This window comes from Ambystoma mexicanum, chromosome 7p (assembly GCF_040938575.1).
Source record: "Ambystoma mexicanum isolate Mex_15411 chromosome 7p, UKY_AmexF1_1, whole genome shotgun sequence".
Lineage (NCBI taxonomy): Eukaryota > Metazoa > Chordata > Amphibia > Caudata > Ambystomatidae > Ambystoma > Ambystoma mexicanum.
Window position 1 is genome coordinate 69,579,415 of NC_090939.1, and position 12,576 is coordinate 69,591,990.

General features: G+C 49.5%; 1 protein-coding gene across 3 annotated transcripts in view; it reads left to right on the forward strand.

Annotated features, from left to right (window-relative positions):
* Positions 1-12,576, forward strand: part of CFAP44 (cilia and flagella associated protein 44) — a 1,393,686-nt gene that overhangs the window by 1,003,585 nt on the left and 377,525 nt on the right. For all 3 annotated transcript variants that reach the window (XM_069635797.1, XM_069635796.1, XM_069635798.1), the window contains one exon: positions 2,325-2,515. In XM_069635797.1, coding sequence (XP_069491898.1) covers positions 2,325-2,515 — 191 coding nt within the window. The remainder of the gene's footprint in view (positions 1-2,324; positions 2,516-12,576) is intronic.

Sequence of the window (12,576 nt, forward strand, 5' to 3'; positions counted from 1 at the left end):
CTGGCCACCTGCGCAGAGGATCCAAGGGGAGTAGGATTGAGAATACCCTGGGGCTTCTCACACCGTCCCTAGGATTCCCCTGGCGTGAGCACCAACCAACTGGGGACCTGCTACGTCATCTCACCCTTCCTTGGAGAGGTCGTGGGGACCCCTAGGGTGATTCTGGTGAAACAGACCCCCTACCTAAACTCAAGTACCACCCACTTGGAGTGTGAGGCCAGAAGATGTCCTTTGTGGGTGGCCCATCTCACTAGGCAGCCTCAGGTACCTCACACGAGGGTACCTCCCCTCTACCTCCTTTTTTCCTATCTAAAATCATTACTTATCCTAAGCATACTACCCCTACTTAACCTTTATTGCTACATAACATTCCGCTTAAACCCCTACTCCCTACTTAGCATTTAACCTACTTAACATTTAATTAATAATACCTATACATGTATCCACACACACACACATACATATATATATATATATATATATATATATTTAAATATCACATATAACACACATAAACACTATGTCACCCTGGGTTGACTGCTACAGTCAGTCACCCCCTCAAAGTACCTTCCATGAGTCTGTCCTTGGCGCTAGCACACTGATGCTTGGCTGCACAACTGGTGGACGTGCTGGCTGTGCAGGGCTAGATGGTGGTGCTGATTTCAGGCTGGATGGGGCTGTCTTCTGGTGGCAACGAGGGCTAGGGCCTGGCCCCACTGTTAAATCTCCTGGGTTGCCCCATCCACCACATGGGGCCACCCACCATCGCTGCGCTCCCTGCACTCTTTAAATCGTCCTGGGTGGCCCTCTGGGCGACTGGGACGGTCCGCCCGCTATCACTGCCGCACCTTGTGGCCTTGTGCGGTCTTCTGGGTGGGCATCGTAGGCTGGGGTGCTAACCCGTTGTCACCACCACACTCTGCGGCCCTTTAGTTTCTTCCGCGGTGTACTTTAACATCTTTGGGATGGTGCCTAGCATGGGGGCCACCCCTGTCACTACGCAGCCTGCGCTGCTATCATTGATTCAGGTGGCGCTCCCAGTGTCATGGGGATGTCGCCATGACCATCGCCGTACCGTACCCATGGTCATGTTAATGTCCGGCGGCGTCCCCATGGTAACAGGGAAGCCACCACGGATCACCGCTGCAGCCTTTTCTCACTGTTGGCCCTCCCCCTTAACAATTCATGGTAAGCTGCAGGGGGGCGGCCACTGTTTTCATCCCAGGCTGCTCTGCTGGGCGGCACAGAGCTTTCCATCACCTGTGCCGCTCAACGGAGCAGCCCAGGACTTCCTCCTCTCCTCCCCTTCACCCGGGTTGGTCAGCGAGGCCAACCCAGGATTTTATTTTCTGGTGGAACGGGCTTCTCATTCTCCGCTCTTCACCTCCCAGGCTTCCCTGGCTTATGCAAAACTTTTACGCCTCCCATTCACGTAATGGACATGAAAATGATCTCCAGAGTCTTTCCTCCAGAGCAGGGGCAAGCATCTCCCACATTCCTTCTTTCCTCTTCCCCGAGCAGCATTCTGACTAACTTTCATTTTTGCATCATTGTTAAATCTATCTGCTGATCTAGCAGGTAGCATCGATTGAAATAGTAGTATATGCATGGGTTCCACTTAACCTATAGCCTGTTCTTCTGCACAGTTTCTAAATACTGTTTGAGGAATTGTCATGGGAAAAAGAGATGGTGTGAGGGGGGACCACTGCCCGTGTTGTTTGTTTGGTTATGTACACACTCCAACACCCATGGCCCTACTAGTCCCAATGACCATCTCCACCCAATACCTGCCCCTCCCTGCCGAAAACACATCCCCGTGGGATATCTGAGTCAAGCTGTGTGCTTTCTGAGCAGCCTTCTGAAAGGTAATATCTTAATTGCGCTCCGAATGTAATAAAATTGTCTTAACCAAGTATGCCTTCAGCCACTTGAAGTATGATCAGTATCTGTTCCTTGCACTAACCTTGTTAAAACAAGCAACAGGTTTGTCTCTTGTATAGACATTAGACATAATATGTCCCGGTGCAAACATTATTTGCCAGCTTTTGCCATTTTATGGCCAAGTAGTGCCATTATGATTGTGCCTGGAAAAGGCAGATCCCATGCCTATTCAAAATAATAGATTGCTTTGCCAGTGCTTGTTGAGTGTAATTTCTGCTCTTTGGTTCCTAAGTGAACTATACCATGCACTATCTTACATGAAAGTATTTACTATCGGGCAACTGTGTAAGCCTCCACTCACACGAGATTAAAACACAATTATACCACGTGCCTGTTTGTCTGAACATGGACAGGAATAACCTCCTTTTCACTGACTTCTGCAGGTTCCGTTCCTCTGTTGAGTTTGACACTTTGGTTCTCCGTGCAATTGCCAGCAGCCACCAAGTCGCGACGTACCGGCTCCTGGTGCTTTCAGACAAGTTCTATAAAGTGCGAGGAATCTTGAACAAAAAGGCTGCTGCCCGATTTGATCTGCGCCAGAAGGAAAGTGAAATAAGGGACGCCCAAAAATCAGGTAGGATCATTTTGAAATAGGAATTATACCGCAGTCTATGTTATGGGTGGCCCAACGTTGATGTGTGTGTGTGTGTGTGTGCCAGTGTTTTGAGCGAGGAAGCGTCATGAGGGGGTGTTGCTAGGTCTGGAAAAGACCCGGGGCTACGCTGATGTTGGGACTGTCTGGACTGGGGGCTAGCTAGCCTTTAAGTTGTAGCTCCTGAGATTCTATCCGGGGCTACAACCAAAAGATCAGGGGCTATAACCCCCTAAGCCCCCCCTAGCAACGCCTCTGCACTCCTCTAATAAAAGAGGCTCTACTGGCACGTTAGCGTCTGTGCAGCAGAGCCCCAGGAAGCGGCAACTCGTGTCTCTTTGTTTGGTGTTACTTGCCGTGTGATCAGGGCCCTGATTTGCGGCCCGGCCTGGGTGCCCCCAGAGCCGAGGCTGCCTCCAGCTGGGTGCCCCCCAGCCACTGTGATACGTCCAGTGACCCGGACGCTTTGCAGGGTGTCCCCTGCCTTTGTGGGCCCTGTGTGATCGCAGCACGTGTGTGGAGCTGGGTGCCCACAGCAAGCTGTGTGGCCCGCCCACGTGACTTCCGGTTGGCCACCACAGTCAAGTTTGTCTTTTTGCACATTCAACCTTTTATTTACATATTTCCAGTATCCATACAGGACTGAATTTGTATAGCACTGGGACCGGGTCGGGACTGCAGCCTGCCTGGGCGGAACCACTCTCAACCTGGGGTAGTGGATCTGCCATGGCGGAAGCCTGAAGCATCCCTGTACCAGAGCCGAGGGAGTGTGAATTGGGGCAGTGGGAAGCCTCTGAAGGCCCCTCCAGTGCCATGAATGTCACTACCGGTACCACCTTCTGCCACACAATACCTTCCAGTGATTGTTCTGGACAGCGCTTTCTCTTTTGTGATTCAGGACTACAAGAACCAGATCCCTTGTAGTGGGGAATGAGAAAAGCAAGCAGAAAAAGAGAAATGCTGTACATTGAATTTGTTTTTTATTTATAACGCGCTTAATAGCAGGGAGTGGTTTCTAAGCACGGGATCGGTATTCGAACCTGTGATGCGCCGCATTGTTTTGCTTCCAAGACAAGCGCATTGCCCCTGAGTTATCCTTCCTTCCCCAAGGACACAGCCAGCACAACCCTAAGAAAGAATCAACTCCCAACCTGACAGCAAAGCAAATAACTTAATGCAACGAACCACAAATGAAATGTCAGACCCATGGCATGCCAGAGAATCAACAGAGACTCTAGCCAGACCTGTGCAGGAAAACGGGGTGCGGCTAAGAGGGTTTTTAAAGCTTTGCACTTGTGTAACCAATCCCCTGGAGAATACATAGCCACAGATTGCTCCAAAGAGTCAGGTGAGCGCTTCAACAAATGGAATGGGGGGGGGGTGACATAAGAGGAGGAAGAGAACAGTGTGAAAGTAGAGTGAATGAGAAACATGTGGCTTGTAGAGGTGAGGAGGCGTGTAGGTGGGCCGAGAGACCAGGCCAGAGGATGGACGGTGAAGCGAAGTGCTGGTGGCAGATTTGGTGCACAGTGCAGGTGAGGAGCGAGTGTGATATGATTAGGGCATATAGTCATAAATTGGGATTGTGTGTAGGAGAGGGGTGTGGAGAAGGGTGAAAAGGTGTGCTGAGAAAGGTGAGGAAAAGAGAGTGGACATCCAAGGAGCAAATGGGGAGAGAGCAGAGAGGAAGAAGACTGGAGGGTGTGAGAGAAGGAGGAGGATGGATTGAGGTGAGTGAGAGTTGCGTAGACAGCGTGGCGGCCGAAGGAGTAGTGAGATCAGGAAAAGGGGAGAGAAGGGAGCATGTGGGTGAGAGAACGCACCAGGGTGTCTGTTACAGCCACAGGGAAACTGTCAGAGGTATTGACAGCCCTGTGGAGTGTTAAGCTGTGGCAGCCCTAGACGATCCCCAGATGCAGTCAGATAAATAGGTACGATTACCTTTAGGACCTCATGAGAAGCTAGTATTAGATATTGGAGTCATCTTCGACTCCTCTCTATCCTTTCTCCCTCACATCCAGGACATTGCCAAGAAGTACAACATTCAACTCTTCCTTCTCCAAGGAAGTCTCAATTTTCTCACTTTCCCCCAGAAGTTCAATGTTACCAGTGCTCTGGTTCTCTCTAGGCTTGACTGTTGCAACAGCTTTCTCTTGAATCTACCCTCTTCCTCTCTACGACCACTCCAGCTAATTCAGAATAGGGCAGCCTGACTTATCCTTGGCCTCAAGCCCAGGAGTTGCGCCTCTCCTGCCCTAAAAACTCTTCACTGGCTCCTGGTTGCTGCACAGATTAAATTCAAAAACCTCTGCATCATCCACAAGGCTGTCTGGGGCCGGGGACCACACTATCTGCAACTTGCTATTACTAAATAATTCTTCTTCTAGACCTCTACGGTCCTCTGGAACCAACTGGCTGCTGACCATTCCATTAGGTAGGTGCACTTTCTGTGCATTACTCCACCTCCAGGGGAATTATTGAACCTGAAAAATCGAAATTGGAAAAAAAAGAGAAGAAAAAGAAAAAAACAATGTGCATATAATTGTTGGAAAGGACTATTTTATTTGGCATTTTCATCATGCTTCCATTTTTTGAGCTTTTTAATACCTGGAGCTACCTTGCTATTTTGAAAGCACAAGTTTTTTCCCCCACGATTGCCTGCTTATTTGACTGTTTTTTGGCCCTTCCAAGATGGCTGCCGTGGTTTTCTTTGTTTTGTAGGCAGGCTGGGCTGAACCACCTCTCCCTGTGCTGCATTCCCATTGGTTGCTGAGTGTTTTCTTCCATCCAATCAGGGACCGACAGGCTTTAGCCGGCCCTCTCAGCAAAGGCCCACTTCTAAGGCCCCTGTCTGCTCCCTGAACACTAATTGGGGTCCTTCCTGCACCTTAACCACAATGATGCTGCCACCCCACTCCTCTAAGAAATCTGGACTGCCTTCACTTTGCCTCCTTTCAGAACTATGGGTTAGTTCCCTCCTTATGGACTCACTCCTACCGCCTTTGACTATCACTGTTCTTTCTGCTTGTTACTCCCATGTTGTCATCCTGATGCGCAGTGCTTCCTAAAACCCTTTGCTAACATCTGATTCCAAGATTGAAAAGTGAAATCTCGCTGTTTTTGCTTTGTGCTAAAAAGTCAAATCTTGCTGTTTCTGCTTTCTTGCTGCCTATTGCGAAATTCTCTGTATTTTGCTTGTATACTGTTTCTTCTCTGTAACCTGCCAGCCCAGTGACCTCACCACTCTCTTTTGTCCCACACCTACCTGCCTTAGCCCCCCCAGTATCTCCATCCTCTCCTCACTTCCAACCCAATGGCGCTTTCTGTTTCTCCTATCTTTTCCAACTGCTTCTCCATTGTCTATCCTTCCCTTCTCACTAAGTCTGGTAGGAAAAAGTCTCTAACCCTGGTCTTCCTATCGCCGACACCTACTTCAATGCTTCCGCCAGACAGACCCTCACCGACGTCCTCTTTGTCGTTCCTTTGCCAGATCTATGGACTCCTCATATGGTCTCTGTGCTCTGCCCTATCGCCTCCTCTCCCATTAATGGTGGCACTCGCTGGGAAGTTCTCATGGCTTCCTTCGACTCCTATAAAGTCATCATTAATGTCTACCTAAATGGCACTGTCATGGTCCAAGGTCCTCAGGCCAATCTCCTCCTCTTTGATAGGCGCTGTCCTCAGGCCAATCTCCTCCTCTTTGATAGGCGCTTCCCTCGCCTCATAAATTTCCTCTCATCTCCTGCTGTCCCCTACTCTCCCCCTTGGCTACCCCTTGCCCTCTCTCTCCTCCTCCTCCTCTGCCCCTCCTAGGGCTCTTTCTCCTCCGCAGGGCATACCTCTGATCTGTACCCCTCCCCGGAAGGTCTTTAAGGCTGAGACATGGTTCACGGCCAGCTCTGTCACGAGCTTTGACACTCTCCTCCCTGATGGCTACAAGATCTTCTTAGCACCCAGATCCTCCCGGTCCGGTGGGGGGGTAGCCGTGATCTTTCCTGAGTGGATTCCTGCCTCTATCATTCCCACTCAGACCTACTCCTCTTTTGAATGCCTTGTCTGTAGGCCTTTTCTCTCGCCTACCCATTCTCTTACTGTGGTTACCATATACCGGCCTCCTGGTGAAATCACCTCATTTCTCTCTGAGTGGGTAGACCTCTCCTCCTTCCTCCTGGCCTCTACCACTCAACTCCTCCTCCTCAGTGACCTCAATGTACATTTAGACTCTCCTTGCTCCTCCTCTGTACTCTTCCGTGATCTCTGCGACTCCCTCTCCCTGTCCATCCTCCCCTCTGGCCCGACTCACTCTGCAGGGCACACACTCGATGTCTTGATCTCCTCTGACCTCCCCCTCTCCATCCCTCTGACCACTCCTCTCTCCTGGAGCGATCACTCCCTCCTCTCATCTCTCCCTCTCTTCCCCACAAGCCAAGCCTACCTTCCGACATCCGGCCCTTGAAGCGTGTGTCAGTTGAGGCTTTTGCCGCCACTGTCTCTCCCCCCCTCCACCTTTGGCTGTCTCACATCTTGACACAGCCCTGTCTCTGCTCTACTCTTCAATTTCTGATACGCTTGATGCTCTTGTCCCTGCCATGAGGATCCGTTTGAAGTTCAAAGCCAAGTGCAATTCCTGGTATGACTCTGACCTAGCTACACTTAAACGTAACTGTAGGGCGGCTGAGAGGAAATGGAGGACTTCCTGTTCATCCTCTGACAAACTGGCTTGTCGCCTGCTACAAATGCAATACAGATTCCCTGTCCTCACCAAGAAGAGAGTCCACATTCAAGCTCGTGTCTCTGCGGCATCTAACAACTCGGCCGAACTCTTTAAAATCTGCAAGGAGCTGGCCAACCCTGCTGCAGTCCCCTCCTGTTGCCTCCCAGGCTCTTTGCAATGCCCTTGCCTCTCACTTCATTAAAAAAAAACAGGACATCCTGTCCACCCTCTCCACCCATATCCCTCCTCTCGCCTCTCCATCTGTGCTTGCTGACCCTCCTTTAGCCACTCCCCCCCACCATCCTTCTCATCCTTTCCTCTTTTCTTCCCTGGCGAGGTCGCTAGACAAGTCCGATCTATGAAAGCCTCATCAAAACAGGTTCATCCCTGTTCCTCTAAAACCATCAAGGACCACATTGACACCCTTGCTCCGGCCCTTGCTGATTTTTGCAACCACTCCTTTGCCTTGGGATCCTTCCCCTCCACTCTGAAGCACTCCTTTGTGCATCCTCTTCTAAAGAAACCCACAGCTGATCCTTCTTGTCCAGCTAACTATCGCCCAATTTCCATTACTCCCTTTCTGGGCAAACTCCTGGAAAAGTTGGCCATCTCTCAGCTTAACCTTCATTCCAATTCTGTTGGCTGTCTCCATGACCACCAGTCTGGTTTCAGAGCTGCCAGAAGCACGGAAACTGCTCTCCTGAACACCCGTGAAGATCTGCTCTCCAACCTTGACTCTAACATTCCCTCTGTCCTCATCCTCCTCGATCTCTCTTCTGCCTTCGACACGGTCAACCATACCATCCTGCTCAACAGTCTCTGTGAAAACCTGGGTATCATTGATCAGGCTCTGGCCTGGCTGACCTCTTTCCTCTCAGATCGACCCTCCCAGGTCCAACTTGGGTCCTTCCTTTCATCTATCTTCCTCTCTACCTGTGGTGTTCCCCTGGGGTCTAACCTCTCACCCTGGCTTTTCAAGCAATACCTGGCAACTCTCGCCCACTGCATTGCCACTTTCTGCAAAAATTTCCAGTGCTACGCTGACGACCCTCAACTCATTTTCAGGCTGTCCTCTGCCACCTCCTCTCCCTCTCTCATCTCTGATTGCCGAACTGCCATTCAAGATTGGTGTGCCGCCAATGATTTTTGTCTGAATGACAGTAAGACGGAGATCCTCCTCATCCGCACATCTTCACCATACTTTCCCCTCACTCTCTGGCCAGCCTCCCTTGGCCCTCCTCCTACCCCGACCTGCGAGGCTAAGAACCTCGGGGTCATCTTTGACTCCACCCTTTCCTTCTCTGCCCACATCTCTGAGGTCTCTAAAAAGTCAAATTTCCTACTGCACCTCCTCGGAGGTACTCTGCCTTTCCTCTCCTTCCCCCAGAACTCATGGTATCCCAAGCTCTGGTTCTCTCTAACTTGGACTATTGTAACAGCCTCTTTCTAAATCTACCTGCCTCTCCTCTCCGCTCTCTGCAACTAATCCAGAACAGGACTGCGAGACTTGTCCTTAAACCCTGGGATCATATCTCTCCAGCTCTGAAATCTATCCATTGGCTCCCGGTGGATGCAATGATTAAATTCAAAACCCTCTGCATTGTCCACAAGGCTTTCTGGGGCCTGGGTCCAAAATTCCTTCAGCTATCCCTCCGCAAATACCTCCCCGTTCGAGCTCTTCTCTCCTCTATCTCCAACTCCCTCAGGGTCAGTCGTTTTTCAAAGAAACGAGCTGGGGGTAGATCGCTATCTTCGACTGGGGCATCCCTCTGGAACAGCCTCCCTGCCACTCTAAAACTTGAGGAGAACCATCTCCAGTTCCGGAAGCACCTCAAGACCTTCCTCTTTTCTTCTGCCTTCACTCACCCTCTCCCCTGCTGATCTGTTCTCTCTTGGCACCGTTCACCTGGCCACCCTCTGTCCTCCGGGCCCAGGTACCTGCTCACCTTGCCACCCTCCCGCACTGCCTCCGGGCCACCCCTTGCACTGGGGGCTGTATCTGTACCCATACAGCTCCCCCCTTTTTCTTCCTGCACTTATCAGACCTACCCTCTCTGCTGCCTTAAACCTAGCACTTGCAAATTGCTGGCTGTACTACCACTGTTTGTTGCCTTTATTATTTATTTATTGTTATTTATCTGTTTCTCCTCTGCTTCGCACTTTCCACTTCTCCCCCCTTCCATGCACTTTTCCCCTCCCCCTCGCCCATGCACTGGCGCGTCCTCAATGTCACTGGGCCTAGTAAGATCGCTGTTTTGTTCTCCCCTGTTCCCCTCCCTTGCCTTGTTGCGCTCTGAAACACTTGTGTACGAGCATGATAGAAATAAAATATCAATATCAATATCAACTCTCTGTGTGTGAAGCGTTTGGCTATACAGAGGGCCGGAGGCTGTTCTCCTGCTTCTGCTGGCTCACTCTTCTGGAACAACCTCCCCCTTCCTCTTTGTCTTGATCCGGACCTCCTCAAATTCCAGAAGCTCTGCAAGACTTTCCTTTTCATTTCCTCCTTCCCTTCTTCCCTCCTCTGCTAACCTCACAGTCGTCGTGATTGGTGACCAGGGCCCTTATGTGTCCTTGTGGCCCTGGCCTCCCACACCCAATTGCCTCAGCCTCTGCTTACACACAGCACTTGCCTCAGCACCCACTGGCCAACACCATTGTAGGTCTGCACTTACCCGCTTATTGCAGCCCAATGCTCCCTAGCACCTACTATACTTGGCACTTAGATCTGCTGCTCACCCACAAGCACGGACACTCCAGCACCTACCCCCACTCCCTCTTCCCTCTTCCCTCTTCCCTCTTCTCTCTCTCTCTGCACTTGCGCGTTCTGAATACGCACACGACATAGTAGGTTCGTCTTTATCCTCCAGTGTATATATTGTTTTTCAATCCCATGTTCCCTCCCTGTTGCCATGTGGGGGCTTTGAAACACAATTTACTTGTTGTATAAGCGCCTAACAAATGCACAATGAATAAATAGGTGTTACCGATCTCTAGCTGGGATGCAGTGGCAGATGCAGAGCAAGATCTCTCAGGCCCCTGCTCAAAGTAGGGATCATGAAAAAAGTACAAGGAGCCACGTGCCAGTCTTGACAAAGACACTTTTATTTAAAGTGACATGGCCAACAGAAAAAATAAGGGTACTATATTAGACATAGAAGAAATGTTTGTTACCCAGTGTGCAATATGCTGTGAACATGAATAAAACACTTGGTTTATATCAAACTACATATACTCCCTTAGACATTACGATAGAAAATAGAAAATAAAATGCATATACAATATCAAAATAGAAAATTCAAGATCTAGCTATAAATAATTATCAAAGTCATAGCTTGCAGAATTCAATGACATTTGCTTTCATAATATCAATCTTGACCAAACTATTTCAATATCCAACATCACTTCCTTATGTACAAAATGTTAACAAATTCACCTCTTACATGGATCAAATGTGTGCATTCAATAGTGTCAATACATTCCATGTTCCTAGAGAACGAGCATGTTTGCTGTACTATATCTATTCCCTGCCTATCCCCTAACACATAATTAATTGACACATAATTAATTTATAGTTGGTTTGAATTGAAATGGATAACATTTTGCACAGTAACTTTCTGGGCATTTTTGAATATATGGTTGTATTGACTAACATTTTGGAAAATGTTTTATGTATTCTTCTTCGTATGAGAGTTTGTTCCTCAAATTATCATAGTTAGTCTTCCAATATCAGGCAACAGCCTTTCAAGTGGATTGTGTCCTCCAACGTATTCCTCATCTTAGATGTATTCCATCCAGCTTTAGCTGCTTGCTTCGGAAAAAATTTCTCGCCAGAGGGCGCCGTGCGTCGATGTCGTCAAGTCGATGGTCCCTCCGCTTTTCCGCAGTATACGTTGCTTCGGAGATTCGGCGCGCCTCGAGTTCTGTGAAGAAATAATAAATAATAAATAACGAATATGTCCTCGTCATCGACGCCGACCACCAGAGATCTGGTTTCAAAAAGTGCAAGTCGTGCTGTTCAAAGATGTCGATTACAGACCCGCACCGAGAGTGTTTGTGGTGCCTCGTAAAAGGCCATGACATGGAGGTCTGTGTGAAGTGTCAGGCGATGAGGGGGAAAGCCTTGCGAGAGAGGAGGGGAAAACTACAGGTAGGTCGTAAATCCGACCGTAAAGCCTTGAGCGTCGAGTCGAGGTCCCGGTCGAGAAATCTCCTCGACGCGTAAGGCATCGGTCTAGATCCCGAAGCGATTCCCATCGATCGTCGTCTTTGACAAAAATCGAAGAAACGACACCACAGGTCCCTCTCCACCTCGTCTTCGGAAGAATCCCCAAAAAGGATGAAATGTCCTACTAAACATTCATCATGCGAAGAATAGGAAGCATTCAGGGTCAAAATGATGGAGATGTTTGAGAAAGCGAAGCCTCGTCCGCGCCTTCCTCGGAAGCCGGCCGGGAGCGTCATCGCTTCGACACTCGCGTGCCCTCGAATCCGGGTGGTCGAAAGAGGAAGGATAGAGAACCTTCTAGGACACCGAGCGAGAAAGGCCGCTCGAGTCGACCGCTTGAAGTCACCGACGCCAGCCGAGACCGAACACACCTCGAAGGGCAAGTCTTCGAAGAGCGCCTCGAAGCCCTCGAAGCCGGCGCCGTCGAAGACAGGTATTACGCCGACACCATCAACGCCTCTGTCGACGTCGACCCTGAAGCCCTCGACACCGAAACCTCCAGTTCGGCAAAATCAGCCAGAAAAAGGCAAAGAGAAGGCTACAAGACCTGTAATGCCTTCAGGAGCCATTAATACTCCTCCTCCACCTCTCCCAGACAAGGTTTTCAAACCTCTTCCTAGGAAGTAGTTTTTCAAGTCCCTGTCCTCAATTTTTGAGGAACAGGAAAACTCTGATGAGGAGAATGTACCTTTCGGGCTAGAATATGGCACCCCAAATGTCCCAGAATGCCTGATTTCAGAAGAAAGCAGGATGAGGGTTTCGGTTGAATAACTGCACAATGCGAGTGGTATTGATGCATCTCCTGAAAATGACTTTGGTAGACCGGAACCAGGAGAAAATGCCAGTCCGCCATACCGTCAGCTAATGACAAAGGTAATAGATTATTTAGGATGCGCCAGACCCACAGCCCAATTCATCTAAGATGATCTAACAGACATATTGGATCATGATCCTACTGAAGACCCAATACTACCTTTTCACGTAGTCTTGCAAAATAGGGTGGCCAAAAATTGGGAGACTCCGGATTCTATTCCGCCAGTGAATAAATCCCTTACTTCAAAACACCACCCTGCCAGTAGCGACCCCGGCTATCTGTCTAAA